Below are 13420 nucleotides of genomic sequence, written 5' to 3'. Positions count from 1 at the left end.
GGTTTGTATGTTTTGAGACAGGATCTGCTGAAGCCAAGGCTGGCCTGAACCTCACTCTGCAGCTGAGGTTGACCGTGGAGTCCTGCTCCTCTTGCCTCCTACCCCTAAGTGCTGGGATTGCAGTACATTCTGCCCTACACAATTCAGGTGGTGCTGGAGATGGAGCCCAGAGCTTTGTGCCTGCGAAGCAAACACTCTACCAAGCTCGCTCCATCTTCAGATCCCTTGGAGGGATTTAAATGGAAGAAGGTTCACATCCACCCCTTCAGAGCAGCTGTCCACCCAATCTGTGCCTCCTCCACTGAGGCTCTGGCTGTGAGACGCTCCAGGGGCCTGAGATCCACCTCCCACTGGACAGTGGTGCTTTGGAACACAGCCCAGGTGTGTTCAGAGAGAGTGTGCCCATGACAAGCTGCAGAGGGAGGGAGGAGAGGCTGGTTACCCCCAGCCTGCATCTCCCAGGTCCTCTTCTCCCCTATGCTCTACATCCGTCCCCAACTCCGCCAATATCATCAGCCTCAGGGGAGGCTCTGTGGGCTCTGGATGAAGCAAACCCATTTTCACTGGGCAGGACATGCCACTCAAAGGCCAAGGTCAGTGCAGAGAGGGAGAAGATGGGATCAGACCCCACACGAGTGAATTTGGGGGAGGTAGTTGCCTTCTTTGGCCTCAGGAGATCTGAGTGGCTGATCTTCAAGGTCCAAGCTCCTCCTCCCAAGGCAGCCACTGTCCTGGCCTCCCCCTGCTTCCGGTGGGACTTCCTCCAGCCTTGCATCTCTTAGTTCCTCAGAGAAGAGCCCAGAGAGTCAGACTTCTGGTGGCCCTGCAGCTTCAGCTCGACATGCTGCTGTTGCTGCTGCTGCTCTGGGGAATGAAAGGGGTAGAGGGTGGGCCTGAGGTTTTGGAGGGTTACACCCTGAGTGTGGAAAGGGAGGTGGTGGTGCAAGAGGGCCTGTGTATCCGCGTACCTTGTAGGTTCACCTACGCCAAGGAGAAATGGACTGACTCAGACCCGATTCATGGATACTGGTTCCGTAGTGGAGCCAAAATAGGGAGTGGTTCCCTAGTGGCCACAAATAACCCACAAAGGCCAGCACCGAAGCAGACCCAGGGCCGATTCTTCCTGCTGGGAGACCCACAGAAGAAGAACTGCTCCCTGGACATCAGAAAGATCAGGAAGGAGGACGCAGGCTCATACTTCTTTCGCCTGGAAAGAGGAGAAGCGAAGTATAATTATGTTCGGAACACGATGACTCTGCATGTGACAGGTCAGACATGACTTGCAGAGAAGCCACCAGGGAAAGCCATGGGTGCCACAGGGCAGGCCTGGGATACGACTCCATCCTGGGAACAGCGGGGTCTGAGCATCAGGGCTCAGGGGAGGAGCTGGATCAGAGCCCGGGCTTCCCCTGAAGCTGCACCTCACCCCTCCTGATCCTCCATTTCTCCCCTCTCCTCACCAGCCCTCACTAACACCCCCCACATCCTTATCCCGGAGACCCTGGAGGCTGGACATCCCAGCAACCTGACCTGCTCTGCGCCTTGGGCCTGTGAGCCCCCCACCTTCTCCTGGACTGGTACCTCTGTGTCACTCTTGAGCACCAATGCCTCATTGCTGACCATCAGCCCCCAGCCCTGGGACCATGGCACCAACCTCACTTGTCAGGTGACCCTGCCTGGAACTGGTGTGACCACAAGGATGACCATCCGTCTCAATGTGTCATGTGAGGCTGGGCTGAGTTGCCTGTTTTGCTAAGGCAGATGGTCCCCAAGGTGGTGTCAGGGTCTGGACACTGGGTTCTAAAATCCTGATAAGGGGACTTGTCAGGATGCTTGTCCCCTGCCATCCCCACCTAGACAGCTGCTGGGGACAGAGGGTGAGTGATGAATCCACTGTGTCGTTCTCTCTTAGATGCTCCAAAGAATCTGACTGTGACCGTCTATCAAGGAGCTGACCCAGGTAGGAGCTGTCCTCGGTAGGAGATCTGCACCTCTTCAGCTCAGGGCGGGGCTTATTCTTCCTCACATAGGACTCACCTGGAGACGGAGGCTGCTTGTTGGGGAGCCACTGGACCATCCCCTCTGAAGCTCCTAGGTGTTTGCACCAGTCAGTATCCACCCCTCACTCCCCCAGATCTGCACACGCCCCTTGCCCACCACAGGCACATGGTGACATGCACACAGCAGAACCACACTGTCCAGGACCTTCTCTCCATTTATGGATCTGCCTGCACACCCCCAATAGTTGTTCTCTGAGTTCTTGTGCAAAGAGACACAGCTACATGGTTAGACACTTAGAACACACACAGTACTGTTCTCAGAAGCTCGGTCTCCAAACTGTAAGTGACCAGTGTCCTGTCCACATGGGCTGGCTGAGCCTGGCCTTGTCCCCTGAGGTTCTGAGAGGAACAAGATGTCAGTAGCAGAGATGATCTTTGTTCTCCATGACTGCAGTATCCAGCACAGATGGATCCAATTCTGTGGGTTTCTAATACCCATGGGCAGCAAGGGCAGGGAGTCCATTCTACCACCAGCAGTGAACAGTGACTAGGTCTTGTATCTATGACCACAAGTGTATGTTCCTGAGTAATAAACTACATGCAGGGAATGTGGCTCAACTGATGAAATAAAAATAAAAATAAAATAAAACCTTGCCAAGCATGCCCAAAGCCTTAGCTGGGTTGCATCCCCAGAACCCCATAAGCTGGACATAGTAGTGCAGAACTGCACTTGGGAGGTGGAGGCAGGAGGATCAGATGTTCAAGGTCATTCTTGCTACATCATGAGTTTGAGGCCAGCCTGAGCTACTCAAGGCATTGCCTTCAATTTTCTCTCTCTCACCCCCCCACCCCAGTTTGTCTGACTCACTCTCATCATCAACTCCAAATATATGCCTGCATCACTTGTTCTCTCTAATTTTGAGGCTTAGAGTCAAGAACCTCACACTGAAATAAAATAAGTTTGGATTCTTGCTGTGGTGGTAGGTGAAAGTCTGTGTCTTCGTTTTTTTCTTTCTCCCCATTGGTGTCAGTCCACCTCTCTGGATTCTAGTGTCTCTTCTCTTAATCTCGTCACAATGACTGTCTCTTTCTCTACAGAACCCATAATCCTGAAGAACGGCTCATCTCTCCCCGTCTCTGGGGGCCAGTCTCTACGCCTCTTCTGTAGCACCGACAGCTATCCCCCTGCCAACCTGAGCTGGACCTGGGGTAATCTGAGTCTGTGCCCCTCGAAGCCGTCCAAACCTGGGCTCCTGGAGCTGCTTCCAGTGCATCTTAAGCATGGAGGAGTGTACACCTGCCAAGCTCAGCATGCCCTGGGCTCCCAGCACATTTCCCTGAGCCTGCATCCACAGCGTGAGTGACCTGTGGGCCAGAGGCGGGCAGCAGGAGGAGGTCAACTCCTGTCCCATCCGTGCGGTGTTCCCAGCAGCTCCCGCAGCTTCACAGGGGAGCGTAGCTCCAGCTTGTGCTGAGCTGTGAGCTCGGCCTGTAAATATCCAGAGCCTCTCTGTCTTATTCCTGCTGCAAGGAGGGTGTGTGGGGTGGGGTGGGGGTGGGGAGTCACCTCAGGAAGCAGCAAATCCTGAGGAGAGTGGCTGGGACTGAGACGGGTGAGCTCTGCACACAAGCTCCTTACTTCTTCAGGCCGGGAGGAAGGGGCATTTGCTAAGAGCATAAACTTCAAGAGAAAACCGAACCAAAGCAAAACAGCATACAAACAAATGGACAACTCAGTAGTCAAGCCTGTGCAGTGGTCCATGCCCCAGCCCCTCACTGGGGAATTCGAGACAGGGTGCTACCACTGAGCAGCACTGCCAGCCCCTCACTGGGGGATTCGAGACAGGGTGCTACCACTGAGCAGCACTGCCAGCCCTTCATTGGGGAATTCAAGACAGGGTGCTACCACTGAGGGAAGGTAGGCAGGCATTCAACAGCTGACCTATATCCCCAGCCCTCTTTTTAATCTTTATTTTGAGACAGTTTCACCAAGTTGGCCAGGCAGTCATTGAACTCAGTCTATAGCCCAAACCCCCCTTGAACTTGAGATCCTCCTGCCTTAGCCTCAGATAGCTGGAAGGGCATGCATTCTTCATTACATCTGGCTGTGATGACACATTCCTTTGCCTGTTTGTGAATCTGAGGTTGGAACCCAGGTCCTGACATATACTGAGATACACTTAATGATCCAATTAAAAATGCAAAAATAATCCTGGACAAGATACCGAACTAAATCAAGTCAAACTGCCGCCTAGCTCTTTGATGTCCCCTCTGCCATCTCGGGTCCTTCCACTGCCCCTTCCACACAGGTCCCTGCGCTGGTTACCTGAGCTAGGGGTGAGAAAAGCAGGAGGTCCAGGCTCCTGCAAGGCTGGGGTGGGGAGGGGAGGAGAGGAGGGGAGTTTTCTTAGAGTTCTCTCTCTGCAGGCAGTGCAGCGTTATCAGAAATGACTGTGGGGGCCTTTGTGGGTGCAGGAGCCACAGCCCTCCTCTTCCTGTTTTGCTGCATCATCCTCCTGGTGTGAGTATCAGTGTCGGTGGGGATGGACAACCTGGGGTGATGAGGGACAAGCCTGGCGCCTGACCCTGAGCCCAGGCCTGGAAGAGCGAGCCTGAAGTCAGGGGAGCCTGAAGTCAGGGGAAGCTGTGGTTTAGGCGTATGGTCGGTGTGTGGGACCCTGGAGTGTTGCAACCCTCAGGCCCCACTGTCCCAGATGGTGAAAACCACCTTTCAACACAGGAGCCTCTGGGACGGGACCACTGGCCAACCTGACCATCCTTCAGAGGCTTAATTATAAGTGTGTGGGGGGAGGATGCCAGCTGCCCCTCCACCTGCCCACACTGAGAGGCCCCTGGTGTCCTTGCAGGGTAAGATCCTATAAGAGACCAGCCAGGTCAGCTTCAACAGCCCCAGATCCAGATGCACTCAAGGGCTCGGTTTCTCAGGTGAGTGATCCGTGTGTATGTGTTCAAACCCAGCATCTTCCTGCCTGGACACCATCCCTGAGATGGATCCCAGATTGTTCTGCTGAGTGTGGTTCAAGCTGGATGTCCTGCAAGCAGACTTCTCTAGTCCGTTCCCCAATTTGACAATTGCAGACCATGTCCTCCACACTGCTTGCTCTCTGGCTGGGCAGGGAGGAGGGCTCAGCTTATCTTTCTCTTTTTCTTCTGTTCTACCTCAAGTTCTCATCCGGTCTCCCTCATCAGGATAACAAGGTGCAGGACCTTCTCCACCTTTTGGCCCCTACCATGACTCACACACACACACACACACACACACACACACACACACACACACACACACACACACACAGAGAGAGAGAGAGAGAGAGAGAGAGAGAGAGAGAGAGAGAGAGAGAGAGAGAGAGCCTGCCTGTCTTTTTGTCTCTCCCTCTCTTTCTCCTCCTTTATCTCTGTCCCTCCCTTTGCTTCTTTCTCTACCCCGTCTCTGTTTTTCTCTCAGTTTCTCTCTCTTCCTCTCTTTCCTCCCCTCCCCTCCCTCTATCCTCCCCTCCCCTGTCTCCCTCTGTCTCTCAGACTTTCTCTGGGTCTCTCCTCCTCCTCCCCTTTCTCCTTCTTTCTGTCTCTCTCTGGGTCCTTCCTCCTCTTCTTTCTTTCTCTCCTTTCCTCCCTTTCCATGTCCCCTCTCTCCTCACTGTGCCTCTCCTCCTCTTCCCCTCTCTCTTCTGCTGTCTTCCTCTCTCTTTCATCTTCTAACTCTCCCTCTCTCTGGGTCTCTCTCTGTCTCTCAGTCCCAGTGTGTCCCTCTTCCTCCTCCTCTTCCTCCTCCCTCTTCCCTGACCCTTGGCTTCCCTTACCTGCTACCAGGAGCAAATTATTAGTTTTACCCACTTGCTCTGTATTTGAATTTCTGCTCCCTGAGCCCACTTTATATAGTAACATGAAGGGTGGTCTGACTCTGTAGCTGCTCAGCTTTGCTGCTGTAATAGGAAAAACACCATAGGCCATATGCAACTGATGAGCATGCCTTGTGCTAATAAAGCTTTATTTGTAAAAAATAAACATAATAATAATAAACAATAGGCTGGATTTGACACAAGGGCTGATTTAGAACGTAAAAGCCCAAACTCCTCAGCCCTGCATGGCAAGATGGGAAGCTTGCCTCAGATGCAAATTTTAAGATGTTGCCGAAGTATCAGTCATTGAGAGAGAGAGAGAGAGAGAGAGAGAGAGAGAGAGAGAGAGAGAGAGAGAGAGAGAGTTGGGGTTCAAAGATCAACTTTAAGTGTAGTTCCTCAAGAGTCATTTTTAGGGGGCAGGCTCTCCCACGAAGCCTGGGGCTTGCAGATTAGGCTAAACTGGCTGACAGGGACCCCAGAGATCCTCTTGTCTCTGCCTCCCCAGCTCTGGATCTTATGCCTGCAGATCATCCCTGACCTTTTATAATGGGTTTGGGGAATCGAACTCGGGTCTTCAGGCTTGTGCTGCAAGGTCTTTACTGACTGAGCCATCTCCCAGCCTTGGTGCTCCTTTGAGCTTTTCCTAGATTCCATCCTTGGAATCTTCTCTGTGGTCAACCTCCAGGAAGTTCTGTGTGCCTCTGGAGGGCTCTGGAAAGGATACAGAGTTCCATATATCCTTGTTTTGTCTTTTTCTGTGTGTGTGTGTGTGTGTGTGTGTGTGTGTGTGTGTGTGTGTGTAGGTGGACATTCGAGCGGAGGCTTGAGGCTGATGTGAAGAACCACCCTCCCTGGCTCTTCCACCCTATCATTGAGGCAGTGCCACTCAGTCAAACCCAGAGGTGGCAGACATGGCTAGTCTCACTAGCCAGCTTGCTGTAGGGAGCCCCTACCTCTGCCTTCTAAGGTTAGAATTACAGGTGGGTCACCACACCCACTTGGCATTTATGTCATTCGGGATCCAGACTCTGGCTCTCACGGTTCTGCAGCAAGCGCTTTACCCGAGTCATGGCCCCAGGGCCATCCTTCCATCCGTTTGTGAAATGTGGAGTACTTACAAGGAAGCCCGCAGACCAGGTGCCAGGGACCCGTCTTTGAAGATACTTAGAGAACCGTGGGCTCAGTCGTGTTTTATTCTAGACAGGCAGTTATCAAACCACTCAAACAAACAACAAAGACAATATATGAATACCATGTAAAAGATAGAGACATTTATTGTAGGAAAATGAAGGTACAAAAACTAGGAAGTGCTGGGAAGATAGGCTATGTGGTTAGTTTGTTTACTATCTCATCTATCTGTCTGTCTGTCTATCTATCTATCTATCTATCTATCTATCATCCATCCATCCATCTATCTATCTATCACCTATCTATCATCTATCTATCCATCTATCCATCACCTATCTATCATCTATCTATCTATCTATCTATCCATCCATCTATCACCTATCATCTATCTATCTATCTATCTCTCATCTATCTATCTATCACTATCTATCTATCTATCTATCCATCTATTATTATCTATTTATTTTTCTATCTATCATCTATCTGCCTACTTATCTGTCCATCTATCATCTGCCTGTCTGTCTATCTATCATCTGTGCTCTAGATTTTGGTAACCCCATGTAACATAAAATTCACCGTTTTTGCCCTTTTCACATACACAGTTGTGTTACAGATGCCTAGGACTTTTTCATTTTGAAAAACTAAAACTACATACTGAGCAACAGCTCCTACCGCCTCCCTAGGCTTTCCTCCCCAAGCCCCTGGCATCTGCCACTCTTCCTCCTCCTCCTCCTCCTCCTTCTCCTCCTCTTCCCCCCCTCTTCCTCCCCCCCCCCCCCGTGAATTTGACTTCTACAGATACCTCCTATGTAGGACCACACCATATTTGTCGTTTTGTGACTGTTTTTTTTTCATTTAATACATGTACTTAGGATCCATCATGTTGTAGCACACTATAAGAGTCCTTGCTGTTCTAGAAGGTTGGTAATATTCCACTGTATGTGTATGTACCACAGTTTCTTTAGCCAACTTCTGAGTTTCTTCTACCTGTTTACTACTGTGATATGAACATTCATAAATGTGAAAGATCAAGATTGTATTTTCAATTATTTTATATATGTATATACCTGCATTGTTGGGTCATATAGTTCTACTTTTCATTTTTTGAGAATTTGTCATACTATTTTCCATGGTGATTTAACCATTTTACATTTCTCCACGTGTTCTTCAATATTGCTATTTTCTGTTTTCTTTTGCATTAATTTAATAGTGCATATCCTCAAGAGTGTGAGGTGTTATTTCTTTGTGGTTTAAATGTGCATTTTTCTAATAATAATAGTATCTCTTTCCTGTCTTTCTGGAGAAATGTCTGTTCCAGGTCTTTGTCTATTTCTCTGGTTGGGTTGTTTGTTGTTGAGGAATTATAGGTATTCTTTATCTACTCTGGCTCTTAGTCCTCACCTGATGCATGGCTTCTAAATATTTTCTGTAGATTGAATGTGGTTTTGGTTAGTGATGAGGGAGATTGGATTCTGCCATTTGATTATTTCAGATAGAGGGAGGAGCAGGTACCTCAGAAACAGGAGGCAGCCAGCGAGTGGAAAAGCAACTATGAGGGCTGTGTGAAGAGACAAGAGAAGCCTAGGCCACCACAGGAAGTGAGTTTGGAGAAGTTGAGTGTGTAAATCATGTCTGAGCAAACAGACCACTATGAGTGCAAGAAGGAACAATCTAACCCCAGCTTCCGTGGAGAAGGAACAATCATCCAACTGTAATTTCTTTCTTTTTTTTTTTTTCTGATGCAAAAGCAAAGAGTCTTTGTATTGTTACGACTTAACTCAGGACTCTCTGTCCATCTGACGCAGCAGCAGAGTAGGAGAGACCCTGAGTAGCAATGGGGCAGAGTTTTTTTTAGATTAATTTATTTATTTTTCTACTATCAGCTTGATACAGTATAAATTCTTATTCTAATAGTGAAATGTTTCATTGAGGCTTGCCCAGCGATTGAGAAAAACCAAAACTTATTATAAGCCACAGTCATCCTAGGGTCCCCCCTGCTATGTAGCCTCCCTGGTTCTGTGGGTTGCAGTCTGATTGTCCTTTGTTTTATATCTAGTATCCACTTATGAGTGAGTACATACCATGTTTGTCCTTCTGGGTTTGGGTTACCTCACTCCAACTGTAATTTCTGTGGACGCTTCTGGATGCAATAGGCAGGAAAAACGTTAGCAAGGAAAGGACAGAGGCAGAGGCGTTAGGAAGGAGGCTGGAGATGGTGTGGAGGGAGTCTGGACTGGCTGCTGGATAGCTAATGAAGCCAAAATGAAGAAAGTAAGTATGGGCTGAGGATGGGGTTTGAGTGACAGGAGATGAAGGGCAATAAGTGAAAGAGGTTGGAAGCTGAATCAGATGTTTGCCTTGAGCAGACAGGAGGAGACAGGCGCCCATCACTGAGGGTGAAGAGAGCACAGGAAATAATCTGAGGCAAAAAGGAGGAATGCAAAAACAAAAACAAGAACAAGACAGTCACAAAAGGACAAATACTCTCACTTTCTTCATTTCTTTCTCTGTTTCTTTGTTTCTTTCCTTCTTTCTTATTACTATTATTGCTTAATTACATGTGTGGACACACATGCTTGAGTGCAGTACCCACCGAGGACAGAAAAGGGAATCAGATCTCTGGAGCTGGAGTTAGATACTATGGGTGCTGGGAGCTGAACCCTGGTCCTCTGGCAGAGTAGTGAATTCTCTCAACCTCGGAGCCATTTCTCTAACTTTGAGTCTATTGCTTTGCTGCTTGACAAGGGTTGAGGGTTCAGGTACAAATGCTCCAGGCTCACAATGTTCCCCTTACGATTCTTTAGATTTATGAGTTTTCTTTTTAATATTTTTATTATGTTTGTTTGTTTAGCGTGCATGTGTGTGTGTGTGTGTGTGTGTGTGTGTGTGTGTGTGTGTGCATGCTAGGGTGTGCATGTGGGGGTCAGAAGAAAACTTTCAGGAGTTGGTTCTCTCCTTCCACCATGTGGGTCCCAGGGATTGAACTCGGGTCATCAGGCTTGGCAGCAAGCTCCTTTACCCCCTTAACCATCTTGCCAGCCCAGCTAAGAAATTTTTAGCTTGAACATCACATCAAAGCAACACCCGTTCTGTGGAAACCATACTTCAAAGTTTGAGTTTTGATTATTTACTGGTACCAGCAGCATGTGGTACAATACTCTCCTGTGATTCTGGGCAGTAGCCATGTGCCACAGCCCCCAGTCCATAGCCCCAAGGCCATGAGGTGTGTGGCCCATGGTTTTTCTTTTCTTTTCTTATTCCTTTCTTCTTTTCAAGACAGGGTTTCTCTGTGTAACAGCCCTGGTTATCTTGTAACTCGCTCTATAGACCAGGCTGGCCTCAAACTCACAGAGGTCCACCTGCCTCTGCCTCCCAAGTGCTGGGATTAAAGGGTGTGCTGACACCAGACACTGTCCTTGGGCTGCAATGGGGGCTGGCCGGCCTTGCATGTTCACATTGACCCATGCACGCAGCTCTAAGTTGGTGAGTAGTCCCAGACAGCAAACAACTGGCTGAACACTGAGAGGTCAGAGTACGTGCAGAAAGGGAGCTACTGCAAGGACTGTGTCTTTTGTTCATGGCCCTCCCAGAAACTGCTTGCTCAAGTCTCAGGAAACTGAAATTGAGGCCTGATCTCTGAGAGAAGACTGACAGCATCTGCTTGGTCCTTTCAACTTGATACAGACTTCTTGCCTCTGTGTTCACACATGTACCCACACCACACACAGATGTAACACACACATGAAGAAGAAAGAGCCCAGTCCTATGTCTAGCACATCCATACCACCTTGAACTATCCAACAACCATCTAAAAATCTCACACATGTGTTCCTAGTACAATACTAGGTGTTGGAGTCAGAAGAATTGGTTATGGTTTTGGCTGAGATTTTGGTTTGGGTTTCTCTTTATGACCTGTTATGATTGTCCAGACTGGCCTGGAACTCACTGTGTAGTCCAGGCTGGCCTTGAACTTGTAGCAAGTGTCCTGCCTCTGCCTTGAGTCTAGGATGGCAGCTGTGCACCAGCTTTGCCAGGGAGTCTGGAAAAGTTGCTTGCCTGTTTCCATCTCAGCTTCAGATCTATAAAATAGAGGCAAAAATAGTATCTTGCTGGTAGAGCTAGGGAGACTGGGTGCTTGTTATTAAATGTTTGGAGAATGTAGAAATGAGGGTGAATTCAACACAAATGCACACGGGTGACTGGAGAGCTCGCTCAGTGGCTAAGAGAGTGTTTATCTCTAGTGGAAGACCTAAGTTCAGTTCCCGGAACCCACATCCAGCACTCACAACATCCTTTAACTTCAGCCGTAGGAAATCATGCCCTCTTCTGGACTCTGTGAGTACTACACCATATGTGCATACACCCTTACACAAATACTTGTAATTTAAAAATTAAAATGTATGTTGGTGAGTGGATGAGGGGTCCCAAGGGTCCCTGCTGTCCTACCCTGACTCTCTTTCTCCCTCTCTTTACACAGAGTCCCCTGGTTGAACCCCAGGTAGATGACAGCTTCGAACCCCTGCCTCCCACAGTTGAGGCGGCCCCCTCATCCACAGAGGAAGAGGTACATTATGCATCCCTCAACTTCCATGAGATGAAGCCCAGGAATCCACAGGGGCAGCAGGACACCACCACGGAGTACTCAGAGATAAAGTCCCACAAGTGACCCGCATGGCTGTGACCATGGTTGGAGGGAGCGCAGCTGCCGCAGGGTGAGAGACACCAGATGCTGGCTGGTTCTAGAGAAGGAAAGAGTCCACCGGGTCAACATGCCCTGCACATGACTTCAGAGCCGCTCCTGTATCACACAGGAGTTCTGCTACTGCTCATGCCCCTGTGCTCCCTGTCCACCCAGTTCCCAGGCTCTGGCAACCGCCATTGTGCCCAGGAAACCATAAACTTGACTTTCTTCCAATTGTATGTGTGTGGGTGTTTTGCCTGTGTATCTGTTTTGCTTGTATATCTGTGCGCCGCTCACATGTCTTTTGTCTGCGGAGGTCATCACACCCCCTGGAATTGGATTACAGAGGGTTGTGAGTTGCCACATGGGTGCTGGGAATTGAACCCTAGTCCTCTACAAGAATAGCCAGTGCTCTTAACCACTGAGCCATCTCTCCAGTGCCAAGACTGATGTTTTTAGATTTAATTTTTATTTAAAAAATAGCATGTATTATTTACACCATGATAAGTCTTGTTGTATTTTCTTCCAAGTGTATCATGTATACATAGCCTTGTTCATCGCTATTACCTTCTCCTGTCTGTCTTTGGTTAGCTGCTTGTCCCTTTCTCTACCCAAACAATCTGCCTTCTAATTTCATGTTGTATGTACTAGTTTGTTTTCTTACCTTTGTTGACAAAACACTGACAGAAACATGAGGGGTGGAGAGGTTTATTCTGGCCCATGGTTTCAGTCTATCATGAGGGAAGCTCCACACATCTTCATGGATCAGGAAACAGTGGGTTTAGGCCAGAGCCAGAAGTATATATCCATCTTCCAGGCCCAGCCCCAGACACCTACTTCTACAATTTGGGACACATGCCTGAAAAGCTCTGTAGTTTTAGAAATTATTACCACCAGGTGGGTACCAAGTGTCCAATACATAAGCCTGTGTGGACCATGTACATTCAAACCAAAACTAGGTGGGTGAATGGTAGCTAGAGAGATAGGTAGACAGAGAGACATGATAGAAAAGTAAATGGTAGGTAGATGATAGAAAATAGATAATGATAAGATAAATGGCGGTAGATGTAAGATAGATGTACAGATAGAAAGATAAATGATAGACAGTTTGACAGAGATGCTGTTCCATTCTGCTCTGCTGTTTGGACTGCACTGATGCACACAGCTCAGAGAAAGTTGCGGACAGAGCCCTGTGGATGCTGAGGAGCTGTCCAAAGTGTCCTAACTTGGTTTCCTTTTCCAGATTTTTTTAAACAATGAATGTTCTTTGGGAAGGAAAAGCACTTTAGAATAAAAAGCATAAAGAAAGAAATTAACATAAGAGGAAACACTGACAATACTTAACTTTTTTTGCAATTTTTTCACTTTTCTGTGAACATACAACTGAACTGAACCTGTATTTGTGCTGTACATATTATACCTATCACTGCTGATTAATCTATACTTTTTTTGAGTCGGTGTGATGGTTTGAATGAAAATGGCCCCTATAATTCACAGGGAGTGGCATCATTGGAGGTGTGCCTTGTTGGAGGACATATGTCACAGGGGGAAGCTCAAGCCAGGCCCAGGGTCACTCTCTCTTCCTGCTGCCTGCCAATCTGGATATAGAATTTCTTCTCCAACACCATGTCTGCCTATCTGCCACCATGCTTCCTGCCATGACGATAATGGACTAAACCTCTGAACTGTAAGCCAGCCCCAATTAAATGTTTTCCTTCTAAGAGTTGCCGTGGTCATAGATTCTCTTC

At 48.4% G+C, this 13420-nt stretch overlaps 1 protein-coding gene across 2 annotated transcripts; it reads left to right on the top strand.

Moving 5' to 3' along the window:
• The first annotated feature begins 793 nt into the window (after positions 1 to 793).
• On the top strand, positions 794 to 13265 carry LOC114683921 (sialic acid-binding Ig-like lectin 12). 2 transcript variants are annotated; one of them, XM_028858293.2, is made up of 8 exons: positions 794 to 1268; positions 1464 to 1724; positions 1913 to 1960; positions 3099 to 3356; positions 4428 to 4521; positions 4868 to 4946; positions 11469 to 11703; positions 13170 to 13265. In XM_028858293.2, the coding sequence occupies exons 1-7, from the start codon at positions 842 to 844 to the stop codon at positions 11655 to 11657; spliced, it is 1356 nt and encodes a 451-aa protein (XP_028714126.2). In that variant the 5' UTR covers positions 794 to 841; the 3' UTR covers positions 11658 to 11703; positions 13170 to 13265. The 2 variants fall into 2 exon arrangements, with proteins under 2 accessions (XP_028714126.2, XP_037055968.1); XM_037200073.1 differs by lacking the exon at positions 1464 to 1724.
• Positions 13266 to 13420: the final 155 nt, after the last annotated feature.

This window comes from Peromyscus leucopus, chromosome 1, assembly GCF_004664715.2.
Source record: "Peromyscus leucopus breed LL Stock chromosome 1, UCI_PerLeu_2.1, whole genome shotgun sequence".
Taxonomy (NCBI): domain Eukaryota; kingdom Metazoa; phylum Chordata; class Mammalia; order Rodentia; family Cricetidae; genus Peromyscus; species Peromyscus leucopus.
The sequence above is the reverse complement of the archived record's forward strand: the minus strand, read 5'-3'. Positions and strand labels throughout refer to the sequence as shown.